Raw genomic sequence first — 14,538 nt, forward strand, 5'->3', positions numbered from 1 at the left:
TAGAGCTGCACTCCCCACTGCTGCAGCAGCCACGCTGCCTGCCTCCATGATACGGACTCACTGCAGGAGCAGCCTGGCAGAGAGGGAGGGAGAATGTGGAGAGGTAGGAGAAGATAGACAGAAGGGAGCGAGGGAGAGCGAAAGCCACAGCATGACAGTGAAAAAGAGATGTGTGGAGAGGAAGGTGAGGGGGAAGATTGACAAGGGGAAAAGAGAAGAATAATCTGTTATTTGTGCATTTGTAGCCCGGGGGGGGGGGGGGGATCACATTCAACGAGCTGCAGATGAAATTAATTTAACCCCTGCTATGCTACATGAGCAACACCAACAAGTACCAATAGATGGCTATAGAGATACAAATAAAATGTAGTGCTGTAGTTGTACTACGAGAAAACCCTGTATAGCCACCTGGGTATAACAATCCTAATGTACAGAAGCATTCAAAAACCTGAAACCTTTAATGCCTCAGAAACTGTAGATATCCCACACGTTATTTGCTACGTTTTAACGAATCGAAATGTCAGTGCCTTACCAGGGGATGCCAACAAAATAGAATACAGGTCGTTTCTTACCAGATGCCGTTCAATTAACCATATTGCATTCGTTTGTTATCATATGGTAAAAGGATTGCAGGCGGGGAAATCCGCCAATGTTATTCAACGAGATAGTGACAACCAAGGACAATCTGTTCATTGTCACTGCTGTGCATTTTACAGGATCAACAAAAGCACTGTTCTTCACAGGGCCAATTTTACATTTAAAGTACATCAACACAAGGAATGTCTAACAGTGTCCGATTTTGACATGGTGTTGTTGTGGACAGGACTAAATCACAGACAGCCGAGGTGAGGAACACATGAGAAGAGGAGGACCAGATCAAGCGTGATGAACTCAGGAGAAAAGAAAAGCCCACACACAACAGTCCTCCCTGAATGTCGCAGCACTGTATCCGGGGGGAGGCGGACGCAGAGAGAAGCAACATCATAGGAAGAATGGCAAGAGGAAACAAAAGATAAGGAAAAGAATGGAAGGAAGAAATAAACTCCCACATGTCACGACAGACGCGACTCTCACTGAATGGGAGGGGATCGATGGCCACACACACTCTCCCCTAATGCTCTGGTGTGTGTGTGTGTGTGTGTGTGTGTGACAGCGGTGGTGAGACGTTAGCACCATTGCTGACCGACTTGGAACTCAAGTACTTCAGAGAACCCACTCGACAAACATACAAACACTTATAGTGCAATGAGACTTGTGTAGTTGCATGTAGGGAAAACGATCTCGTTCCGAATTCACTTGTACTGGGATTTGTATAAAAGTTGGCAGACAGTTTCCTTCTATACTGGGGCATCATCTCAGCGAGTAATGAGGTGTGACCTCATGGGGGAGGTATTAATATGAACTGAGCGGGACATGGTGTCATAATACCACTCACATTCAACCTACTATCAACTTCCCTTCTTAAATCATTGGACATATGAGGCCATGTGGTGCTATGGGAGGTCGTGTGTTGACTCGCACTTCTACTTCTTTGTGAGTGAGTGAGTGAGTGAGTGAGTGAGTGAGTGAGTGAGTGAGTGAGTGAGTGAGTGAGTGAGTGAGTGAGTCAGAAACATTCAGAATGTATAAGTGTGTGTGACTGTGTGAGAGTTAATGCATGGGTCACATACTTTGTGTCAAAATTGTATGTATGGGTCTGTGTGTGTGTGTGTGTGTGTGTGTGTGTGTGTGTGTGTGTGTATGAGAAAGCATGTGATCTGAGTGAGAAAACGTGTGCGCGTTTGTGTGTCTGCCAGGCAGCGAGGGGCCAAGCGGACCGGGCATCACACGAATACCTGATGCAGCAGAATCCCCATAAAATGGCCGACCTTGCCAGAGGACAGTGCATCTGCTCCTCCGACGTCACTGAATCCCATTACACACGGGATGTCTTGAATAACACACTGGAAGTTCAGGGGGTGAGGAGGGGTGTTGATCAAAGAATGGGACGGGACGATCGAAGAAATTCAAATCTCTGCAGATGACTTTGGGAGCACATTGCATTATGGCCATTAAATATGCAGTGGCCAAGCAAGCCACACGGGTTACTCAATAGGAAAATCAATACTCAAGAGATGACGTTCACTTGTACGAGCCAGTCGGTTGAAAGAAAGTAATACAGTATATCCATAGGGATTGACAACGAAGTGTTTTTAAAAAAAGGGAGAAACTACTGGTTTGTGTCGGGATTGATCACAGAAGAACCAACTTTGCCTCAGATTATACAGTTGAAGTTGGTAGTTTACATACACTTAGGTTGGAGTCATTAAAACTCGTTTTTCAACCACTTCACAAATTTTCTGTTCACAAACTGTAGTTTTGCAAGTCGGTTAGGACATCTACTTTGTGCATGACACAAGTAATTTTTCCAACAATTGTTTACATACATATTATTTAACTTATAATTCACTGTATCACAATTCCAGTGGGTCAGAAGTTCACATACACTCAGTTGATTGTGCCTTTAAACAGCTTGGAAAATTCCAGAAAATGATGTCATGGCTTTAGAAGCTTCTGATAGGATAATTGACATCATTTGAGTCAATTGGAGGTGTACCTTGTGGATGCATTTCAAGGCCTACCTTGCTTGACATCAGAAAACAAATTGTAGACCTCCACAAGTCTGGTTCATCCTTTGGAGCAATTTCCAAATGCCTGAAGGTACCATGTTCATCTGTACAAACAATAGGACACAAGTATAAACACCATGGGACCAGGCAGCCGTCATACCTCTTAGGAAGGAGACGCGTTCTGTCTCCTAGAGATGAACGTACTTTGGTGTGAAAAGTGCAAATCAATCCCAGAACAGCAGCAAATGACCTTGTGAAGATGCTGGAGGAAATTGGTACAAAAGTATCTATATCCTCAGTAAAACAAGTCCTATATCGACATAACCTGAAAGGCCGCTCAGCAAGGAAGAAGCCACTGCTCCAAAACAACCACAAAAAAAGCCAGACCACGGTTTGCAACTGCACATGGGAACAAAGATCGTACTTTTTGGAGAAATGCCCCCTGGTCTCATGAAACAAAAACTGCCATAATGGCCAAAAAGACCATCGTTATGTTTGGAGGAAAAAGGGGAAGGCTTGCAAGCCAAAGAACAACATCCCAACCGTGAAGCATGGGGGTGGCAGAATCATGTTGTAAGGGTGCTTTGCTGTATGAGGGACTGGTGCACTTCACAAACGAGATGGCTTCATGAGGGAGGAAAATTATGTGGATATATTGAAGCAACATCTCAAGACATCAGTCAGGAAGTTAAAGCTTGGTCGCAAATGGGTCTTCCAAGTTGACAATGACCCCAAGCAATGACCCCAATTTAAAGGCAATGCTACCAAATACTAATTGAGTGTGTGTAAACTTTTGACCCACTGGGAATGTGATGAAAGAAATAAAAGCTGAAATAAATCATTCTCTATATTATTATTCTGACATTTCACATTCTTAAAACAAAAGTGGTGATCCAAACTGACCTAAGACAGGGAATTTTTACTAGGATTAAATGTCAGTTATTGTGAAAAACTGAGTTTAAATTTATTTGGCTACGGTGTATGTAAACTTCCGATGTATATACACAGTATTATGTCTTATTCTACGCCGCTCGGATTTTGCTCATCCATATATATATATATATATATATATATATATATATATATATATATAAATATATATATACATATATGGAATTGGAATTAAGAATATATATATATATATATATATTCTTAATTCCATTCCTTTACTTAGATGTGTGTATTAGGTAGTTGTTCTGAAATTGTTAGATATTACTTGTTAGATATTGCTGCACTGTCAGAACAAGAAGCATGAGCATTTCGATACATCCGCAATAACATCTGCTAAACACGTGTACTGTATGTGACCAATAAAATTGGATTTGATAGTCTCCCTCTAGTCATGTTTTAAACGTTTTGAAATCTCACAGTATCAACTTTGCTGTAGCTCTTTTATGCCTGCTACGTTAGATGCCCGTGTCTGCACTGAGCAATCCGATTGGCCAGCGGTAGGCCTATAGTGCACTTGATTGGCTCACCAGGCCTGCCGGGAAGGCAGAGTTTGTACCTTCAGACACTTGTGATGGTTCAAAATGGCAACAGTTCGCCTCCTCGGCTCGCAGGGCAGCTGAATCGGGTGCACCTACTGCCAAAAGCCTGAGACTAATACTAAAAACTAGGAACAAAAGGCTATCGTTGGGTTTCTTACAGAAATGTTTTTGCTCTAGAACGTTGAGTGAAGTTTAATCTTGTGCTTCTCTCTGTGGGCTGATATTTATTCTGCTCAGCAAGAGGGCACATCGGCTCTAATGTTATTCTAGTCACTCTAATCGTGCTAAATTCGGAGTAAATTGTAACTTTTGAACTATATATTGGGTTTGAACTATTGTTTTTCTGATGCACTTGTCTATTGACTGAACATATGTTCATAAACATTGAAGGAAATAGTCCTTTTGTGGGTGAACACCTTATAGCAGAGGTGGGACCAAGTCATTGTTTTACAGGTCACAAAAAAGTCTCACGTTCCTAGCCCTCAAGTCCCAAGTCAAGTCCCAAGTCAAGACAGGCAAGTCCGAGTCCTAAACAAGTCAATGTGCTCTTCACCAAATGTAATACCATTTCATATTTTTAACAAGAGTAATAGCTAGTATATTACATTTAAGCAAATCATGAATGCTTTAAAAAAAAAATCAATATATTTATTACTTTCCAAATAAACACATTTCCATGGAAATACATGGGTAGCCATGAGAAAGCAGCCCCCCCCTCATAATGATCGACTATCGAGGATCGCTATGGGGTGCAATCGGGCGATGTAGGCGAGTACACAATCGCCCAACCTTCTCTCACACACACACACACACACACTCTCTCTGTGTGTGGTTACAGTAGGTTAACGTACGTCAATGGTTTTAGGAACAGCAGTAACATCAGGCAGGATTTAGGCTACCAACTGCCTGGCCAGTTGGGTGCAATGATCATGTTCCCGCACTGACTGACTGACAGTGTGGCGGCTCATTGATTTAACGTTACGTTAGCCTACATGCTACACTAGCAAAGTTAAAAAATGATATAGCTGTTGGCTATATTAGCCACGACTTACCATTCTTTGTGCAGCTTCAAATGTCAAACAAAGTTTGAAATTGTTGCGCCTCCGTCTAATTTTCTTCCCGCATGTTTTGCAAGTCGCAATCCGTTTTTTGTTGATACAGCTTCGTCTTCATAATCGAAAATACTTTGGGGTATCATCTTTCCAAGGGCTCCATCTGAATTCACCCGCCGATGTTCCTCTGCACAGCCACGCTCAACTTTTCCTCCGCTGGCATAATTTGATTGGCTGCTGTCCGATTCAAACTGTATTCTGTTCAATGAAGAGTTGATGCGCTCTTCATAGCATCATTTTTCATATTTGGGCTTGGGGAGGGTATCAAGTCAGTTCGAGTCAAAAGGCTCAAGTCCAAGTTAAGTCACGAGTCACTGGTGTTAAAGTCAGTCGAGTTGCATGTCATAATATTTGTGACTTGAGTCCACACCTCTGCCTTATAGCCTATTGCCTGGTATAATCGCCCTGTCAGAAAGAGACCCAAAGCGTCCAGCCCCTCGGTATGCGTCCGTGTCTTGGGGGGGTTGGATTGTGAACATAAAGACATTTCTGTTCTCTAAGTTAATTCACAATAAAGTACATCTTATCCTCTCTCTCTTAGGCAACCGTCCAGTGTGTGAAGCCATGTAAGTTAAGCCTCAGCTGCTGGGGTGGAGGAATTGTACAGACTGGAGCAGAGCTAATGAAGGAAGTACAGAACTAGAGAAAAGTACAACAAAGCCCAGGGTTGCCTTTTAGGATTCCATAAGAGGGGATAGGGGGTGGCATGGTGCATCCATCAGATGATTGTTAACTAAATGGCCTCTGATTTGTTAATTTTTTGTCTACTGAGCGGTAAACAGGAAAAGTGATGCATTTGAGGCATATGAGAAGCATGCCTTTTTATTACACTTAGAACGCATGCTTGTGGTTGTCTATTTGTGACAACCTAAAACATCTGTGAATTGCAACACTTCACAGTATTGCACCACGACAGAGGCAGCAATTTGGATAACGGTGTCCTAGAAAGGCTGTGTGTGTGTGTGTTTGGAATCTGATCTGTCAACGAAGTTGACTGTGTTTCCTGCCATGGCTGACCCACACTAATGTGAACAAGCTCAATGTTCAATGTGAAACGAGGGGCTGGGTTCTGTCTCTACAGAGCATGACCTCATCCGAGGTATTGTCAGGCCAGCAGATAGCAGACCAAGTATCTGTTACATACAGCCATACTGACACACGCTCAAACCATAACAAAATGTCATCACCATATGAAACCACATGACATGAGAGGTTAAATCCCACAGTGGATAGTCTATATAAACTGGACGTCTGGGACCAAGTGCATCACGTATGAGGCATCCAGCATATGCTTTCTGTCCTGTAAATCACAGCAAACACTGATGCCAAAGGGCACAAATAGAATTGTGCCGCACGAGCGCACACACACATACGAGACAATCCATTCAACATTACAAATTGCATCTTCCGCTTTAAGACAAGACAAAGGTCAAGCTGATCAACAAACTTCAACTGTGCAAATACGCAATTACAGAAGGCCATAGACACAGTGTGAACTGCATGGCAAAGACAGAGAGAGGAGGAGGGAGAGAACAAGAGAGAAAGCCAGAGAAAGCCAGCAGGAAGGACAGAGGGTAGGGCACAGTGAAAAGAAAGAAGTGAGCGCATGAACCATTCATTGCCTGGGGACAAAGTAAAGTGTGAGAGAGAAAGAGAGAGGGCGAGCGGTGAAAGCAAGAGACATTTCTGACAAGCAAAACATTTGGGGACTATGTCAACAACAGACTAATGAAATAAATACCAGAAGGTCATTTTTGGGAAAGTTCTCCTTTAATGCTAGAAAATCACAATTTAACTAAATAAATGTGATTGGTTTGGCAAATGGCACTTCACAATGTTCCATTCATCCATATGGAATGACCCCTGCCCTCTGTGTAAAATATGTAGACTAGTAGTAGAGACATGTGCATTGTATATGTCAATTAGGAATTAGTCCTAAAATTCGGGTGACTGATGTGCCAAAAGTAAACTACCCGTTACTCCGGCCCAGAAGCCAGGATATGCATATCATTGGTCGTATTGGATAGATGACACTCTGAAGTTTCTAACACTGTTAAAATACTGTCTGTGAGTATAACAGAACTGATATGGCAGGCAAAAACCCGAGGAGAATCTATCCGGAATGTTTTAAAATGACCATTTAAAATGCCTGTCAATTGGCAAATCAAAGAAATACTTTCCAGATTGCAGTTCCTATGGCTTCCACTAGACATCAGAAAGGGTTTCAGGCTTGTTTTTTGAAAAATTAACTAGAATTAGAAAAACTAAGTGGCTCTCATTTTGATTGTAGTGTTGTGGCGTGCGTGGATGAGGGCGCACACTTCGTCATTTATCTCTGGTAATGATTATACTATTCTCCTTCTTAAAATGTATAGTTTATTTACATATTAGGGTACCTGAGGATTGATTAGAAACGTTGTTGGACTTGTTGGATGTTGTCGATTTTGATAGCGATATCGGGATCCGTGTGCTTAAGGTGTCAGGTTTCCTGCAAAAAAAATCCCGAAACCAACCCTGACTGCACTAAGCAGACAAGGCCGCAAAAACAAAAATAGTGAAAAGGTTTCAGGATGTAAACTAAGCAATTAGACACTTACAGCTTCTCTATACGGGGCAGCAGGTAGCCTAGCGGTTAGAGCATTGGGCCAGTAACCAAAAGCTCGAATCTTCGAGCTGACAAGGTTCTAAAATCTCAATCTACATAACGACAAAACGAAAACATTTATTTTTTTGTGCAAATTAAAAATAAAATAAAAATACTGAAAAACCTTATTTGCATAATTATTCAGACCCTTTGCTATGAGACTCGAAATTGAGCTCAGGTGCATCCCGTTTCCATTGATCATCCTTGAAATGTTTCTACAACTGGATTGGTGTCCACTTATGGTAAATTCAATCAATTGGACATGATTTGGAAAGGCACACACCTGTCTATATATGGTCCCACAGTTGAAAGTGAATGTCAGCGCAAAAACCAAGCAAAAAGGTCAAAGGAATTGTCCGTAGAGCTCAGAGACAGGATTGTGTCGAGGCACAGATCTGGGGAAGGGTACCAAAACATTTCTGCAGCATTGAAGGTCAGTGGTGCCATCATTCTTAAATTGAAGAAGTTTGGAGCCACCAAGACTGTTTCTAGAGCTGGCCGCCCAGTCAACCTGAGCAATTGGGGGAGATGGGCCTTAGTCAGGGAGGTGACCAAGTACTCGATGGTCACTCTGACAGAGCTCCAGAGTTCCTCTGTGGAGATGGGAGAACCTTCCAGAAGTACAACCATCTTTGCAGCACTCTGCCAATCAGGCTTTTATCCTAGAGTGGCCAGACGGAAGCCATTCCTCGGTAAAAGGCACATGAAAGTCCACTTGGAGATTGCCAAAAGGCACCTAAAGTATTCAGACCATGAGAAACAAGATTCTCTAGTCTGATGAAAGCAAGATTGAACTCTTTGGCCTGAATGCCAAGCGTCACGTCTGGATGAACCCTGGCACCATCCCTACGGTGAAGCATGGTGGTGGCAGTATCATGCTGTGGGGATGTTTTTCAGCGGCAGGAACTGGGAGACTAGTCAGGGTCGAGGGAAAGATGAACGGAGCAAAGTACAGAGATTTCTCTGATCAAAACCTGCTCCAGGTTGAAATCCCTGCCAAAGGTCCTTCAACAAAGTACTGAGTAAAGGGTCGGAATACTTAGGTAAATGTGATTTCAGTTTATTTTATATAAACTAGCAAAATTGTCCCCAAAAATATTTTTGTTTTGTCATGATGGGGTATTGTGTGTAGATGGATGAGGGGAAAAAACTAGATTAAGGCTGTAAAGTTCAAAAAAATGTGGAAAAGGTCAAGGGGTCTGAATTATTTCCGATAAAAAAGTATATATATATATATAATAAATAGCATAGCATTTTTGGGGGGTAAAATAATCATAATCATGTGTCACAACCAAAATTGATTAAATGTATTAATTTATACATCAAGAGAAAGATGGTAACAAAGAGGCCCTACAATACATTGAGAGAGAGAGATCGAGAGAGGAGTGAAAGCCAGCAGGAAGGACAGTGAAGAGAGCGCAGGCACCATTCATTGCCTGTGTGGAAAATAAAGTGTGAGATACAGAGAGAGACAGAGGGGGGGAGGGGGGGGGAATGAACGAGAGCGACAAAGAAAGCCCGAGTACTCAGAAAGCAGTGATGGAGCAGTCGGTTGCTGCATTAAATGCTCAGAATGCAGTGGCACAGAAAGGATTTGGACAGGATATGCAGACAAAGGCTACAAAACCTGAGACACCACTGAACTAAAAAAAAAAAAAAGAAAGTGTATAAAAGCATGACTAATATGATTGTCTTGAGAGAGAAAACGACTACAATGAAAAGCACGAGTGTGCTTGTTTTTGTAGAGTAGCCTAAATGGTAAGGATGCTGAATTATGCTTTGCCATCATTGAGGAGATAATAAAATAACGAGAATGAACTGTAAGTATACTGTAGCCAACAAAATGTTATGTTTATGGTTGTTTAGTGGCCCTTTGATTGGTCTAAAACATCCCCACAAATTGAACATTGGGCTTAATCAAATACAGCTTGTGACAACAAAGCTTCAATCAAATCCTTTCATCTCCAGTCATACGGTCATGCAACAGGTAGCTAGCTTTATCAATGGGCTCACTGTTGGGAGTGACTCAGCAATTCTCTTCTTAAATGTAGTCAGGAATGGTGTTTAGGCCAGGTTCACCTCTGTCCAATCACTACCAACCGTCTCCTTTGTGTGCCAATATAACCTTGTGCCAGAAAAGTGACAAATCCCTTGTCAGATTTTGGTCCCTTTTCTGCTATAGCACACACTCGATGCAAGTTTCATATCTAACGTAAAAGGTTAGGAAGTGGGAAAACAAACCAAAAATGGGAAGAGACCCCACAAACAGGAACAAGCCTGGCCTGCTGAGGAGTGACGGACTCCATCCTAGCTGGACGGGTGCTCTCATCATATCAATCAACATAGAGCCCCGTCTAACTCCTCTGGCTTCACAATGAGATGGGGTGCAGGCCAGGCAGCAGGCTGTTAGCCAGCCTGCTTAGTGGAGTCTGCCACTAGCACAGTCAGTGTAGTCATTTCAGCTATCCCCATTGAGACCATGTCTGTGCCTCGATCTAGGTTGGGCAAAACTAAACATGGCAGTGTTCGCCTTAGTAATCTCACTGGAATAAAGACCTCCATTTCTGTCATTATTGGAAGAAATTGTGAAATATCACATCTCAAAATAGGGCTACTCAATGTTAGATCCCTCAACTCCAAGGCAGTCATAGTAAATTAACTAATCACTGATCATAATCTTGATGTGATTGGCCCGACTGAAACATGGCTCAAACCTGATGAATTTAGTGTTAAATGAGGCCTCTCCTTCTGCAGGGATGCAAACTGGTGAGGGCCCAAAAAGGTGACACTTTTTTGCACTGAAAAAATCCCTGCTCAGGGGAAATGAAGATTAACTAATTAAACAAAGAATATGATCTAAATGATCAGTCTCTGTAAAATAAAAAGTGTTTAATGTGAACCTAACTCGCAGCTAAACAGATGTAATGTTATTTGTTGCCTAGACTTTGCTGCTAATGACACTCAAGTCTTGAGAAAAAAAACTACATTAGTAGTGCAGTTAGCCATGACACCCTTTATAATAGAACGATTGTGACCACACACACACACACACATCTAAATATTGCACTTGGGGGAAAAACACATCATAAGCAGAAATATAAAGAAACAAACAGGTATTCTATTTTTGCTCTATTACAGTGGCCACTACAGTAGAAATCGAAATCGAGCAAAAGATATCGTTCAGAGTAAAATATTAAATAATCCCCCTCACTTACACACGTGTTACTGTCAAGTTCAACACAACCAATGCAATATCGTGGGCTACACTGCACTGTACACTTTCTGCCTATGGATATCTACTCTACAATATGCCAGCAGAGCATGATACCCTTTGTTGGCATAACTGACCTCTTTCAGGCAGAGAGTACATCTGGCATAACCCTTTTTATCCACTGTATTGAAAAAAAAATGAGAAAGTGTGTGCTGTTCCTTCCACCGAGTGGCATCCAGCGTAAGCCAGGCCCAGCTACACTTGTTCAACAAGCAACTTCTCATTTTCACCTAGTGGCATCCAGCGTAAGCCAGGCCCAGCTCCAGCTACACTTGTTCAACAAGCAACTTCTCATTTTCACCTAGTGGCATCCAGCGTAAGCCAGGCCCAGCTCCAGCTACACTTGTTCAACAAGCAACTTCTCATTTTCACCTAGTGGCATCCAGCATAAGCCAGGCCCAGCTCCAGCTACACTTGTTCAACAAGCAACTTCTCATTTTCACCTAGTGGCATCCAGCGTAAGCCAGGCCCAGCTCCAGCTACACTTGTTCAACAAGCAACTTCTCATTTTCACCTAGTGGCATCCAGCGTAAGCCAGGCCCAGCTCCAGCTACACTTGTTCAACAAGCAACTTCTCATTTTCACCAAATTCTCACATTCTGAAAATTAAAATCACATACTGTAAAGGGAAAACATTAGTTCAGATAGTAGAGTTTGTTAGCAAGTTAACATGTCACACAGATTGCCAGGGTCCAGTAAGCAACCAACACGTTATAACTTGAGGAACGGCAAAGAGTCAGATAACGTTGCCAGTTAATATTATAGCGAATTGGTTAGGTTACTAACGTTAGCTCATCTGATGTTGTAAAGTTAGCTAGCTAATGCCAGCTGTCTTGACTTTATTTGCCAGCTAATTTTCACACCATGAACTCAATTCTTTGATCAGTAAAGTTGGCCAATGTTGCTCAACATTTCTCTGGCTAGCAAACAGATAATTCGATCCAGCGAGCAAGATACTTAACAATGCTCACAATACTTGTTCCGCCACACTTTCTCCCTCACCTCAAACTTTCCAAATGCCAGTTGTTTTTCGGTTACAGCTCATGAGGTACGCTTCATCACCTTCTCAACCAGTCTCCGTAGTCAGGCTTCTCACCTACCTCTTAATTATTGTTCAGGGGACGTGCTGCTGTAAGTTAAAACCTCTTATGGCTGCATCCCTTTGTTCTCAATTTACACCTGAAGACATACCCTAATCTAACTGCTTGTAGCTCAGCGCCAGAGGCAAGGATATGCATATTCTTGGTATCATTTGAATGGAAACATTCTGAAGTTTGTGGAAATGTTCATTGAATGTAGGAGACTATAACACAGTAGATTTGGTGGAAGAAAAGAGAAAGAAAAAGCATACGTTTTCTGTTTTTTATTGTTGTAGCGTCATCTTTCACATGTACTAGAATAGCCACACAGTCAGATAGGATGCTGGAGATAATCTTGATGGATAACTGGATAACACAAGAGGGCAACTGTAGGTGTGCAAAGTTTCAGACTGATAACTTCAGGAATGAGTGTGCTACATGATATTTAGCATGAAGTCACCCAGGTGCCCAAATGTACCCAAGTGGCCGAATTGGTGAAATTACCTATAGCTATATACAACAGTGAAAATAACTACATACAACATATCAAAAAGCAATTCTTAACACACACACACACACACTTTTTTATTTTTTTTATTAGAAAATAAATATTTAAAAAAAACAGTACACCCTTTGGAAGTCCTCCAACGCAATATTTTGCTGCCTGTGCCATGTCCCATAGCAGTCTCTTTCTGATGTAAAGCAGAGGCAAACTCAACAAGTGGTGCAGTTCCTGCGACACGACGCCTCCACGCTGTGCACTTTTGGCCCTGAAGCACAGTCATGCCTGCAGTAATGAACTGTGGCATATGAACACCACTGGGGGCAGAGGTAGAGCGGGCAGCTTGGCACCGAGAGCTCCCAATCGGAGTTGCTATCACTGTGAAAGAAAATATTTAAAAAAATATTTGTATTGTATGAGCCTTTTATCATCACATAAAATAAACATATGTATTGTATAGAGCAGAGGGAACAGTCACTAAGGTGAAGTGCTGTTCCATTCAACACCGGCCATTGGTGTGGGCCTGCCCTCCCCTGAACAGCACCCAATGGCTATTTCATATGGAAATGATGAGGAGTAGTAGGCGCAGTGGCCGTGTGTGTTTGCTGTTCTACTCCATTCCATTTGAATACAAAAATGGAAAATATAATCTGACATGGAAAATATACACACACCCAAACCACACATTTCATTGTAAATAAATAAATAAATAAATAAATACATTTCATAAAACGGCATTAGCACTTACCCGTCCAGAAGTATGTCCTGTCCTTGCAGAAACAGCTCCTCAGTTCCTGTTTGAATCATAGCACTCAAAGATTCCTCAAACAAAAAAATCTCTCACTTTCACTTCTTCACTTTAGACTGACTTCGCTTTTCCTGATTTATTCACCATGATATCTTCAATGAAATCGTTGAAAATACAACTTTCGAAATACTGCTGCGCGTAACAAGCCTCACAGCAACTCCTCTGATAGTCAAGGTGAGAATGGAGTTCATTACGCCTGCATTTACAAACAAGGAATGGTGGTCCAACCCAAAACCATTACATACTGGCGTTTACTTAGCTCATTGGCTATCTACCCAGCTAGATTTCAAGAAGATCAGTGGTCATTGGGCAGAAATAGTCAATCAATGAAGCTTCACTAAAATTATTGGTGCGCAAGGTAGTCATTGTTCGTTGTTTTCAAATCAGTTCACTTCGGTCAATACTCCCCGCAAAAATAACAATGACGTTTGGCTGTGTTGCAAACATCCAGAGGAATGCACTGAAACCAAACATGACTAGATAAACGATGGTTTACCGTAAGTAATTACGTTGAATGCTCCGTAAAAAATTGATAGAGATGGGACTCACGGCACAAACGGTTTACAAAATGTTTCGATTTAGACTATAAAAATTGATTTCATCAAAGAAAACTGCACTTCATTTGATCACTGGGACCCTCAGGAAAAGAAATAAGAGCAAGATATCAGAATGTAAGTCATAATTTTATCTTCAGATGTGAATGTGTAAAAACTGTCATGGCGGAAAATGTTTCTGTTGTTGATTGCTCTTCTCAAACAAAAGCATGGTATTTGTTCTCTGTAATAGCTATTTTAAATCGGAAAACCTAGTTTGATTACCATGATTCTAATCTTTTGAAGGATGTAAGACACTTGCATTTTCAAGAATGTTTAATGTTACGACGTTGTATTTTTAGTTGTCACTGAAATTTCCCCTGATGTTGATCCCTGTACAGGGATCGCAGCCATAAGGTAAACTGCCTTTCAACCCCCCCGCCCCACCTATGTTGGATTGAAAACGGCACATTTTTGCCGAAAGTTGACT

The 14,538-nt window shown here is 41.8% G+C and overlaps 1 protein-coding gene across 1 annotated transcript in view; it reads right to left on the bottom strand.

Annotated features, from left to right (window-relative positions):
* LOC135548718 (rho GTPase-activating protein 32-like) overlaps nucleotides 1-14,538 on the bottom strand; it is a 226,397-nt gene that overhangs the window by 141,896 nt on the left and 69,963 nt on the right. The window contains 1 exon segment of the mRNA XM_064978581.1: nucleotides 1-73. This exon segment is cut by the window's left edge and continues 47 nt beyond it. Within this exon segment, the coding sequence (XP_064834653.1) occupies nucleotides 1-48 (48 nt within the window). The 5' untranslated portion in view covers nucleotides 49-73.

The sequence above is a fragment of the Oncorhynchus masou genome, chromosome 11 (genome assembly GCF_036934945.1).
Source record: "Oncorhynchus masou masou isolate Uvic2021 chromosome 11, UVic_Omas_1.1, whole genome shotgun sequence".
Taxonomy (NCBI): domain Eukaryota; kingdom Metazoa; phylum Chordata; class Actinopteri; order Salmoniformes; family Salmonidae; genus Oncorhynchus; species Oncorhynchus masou.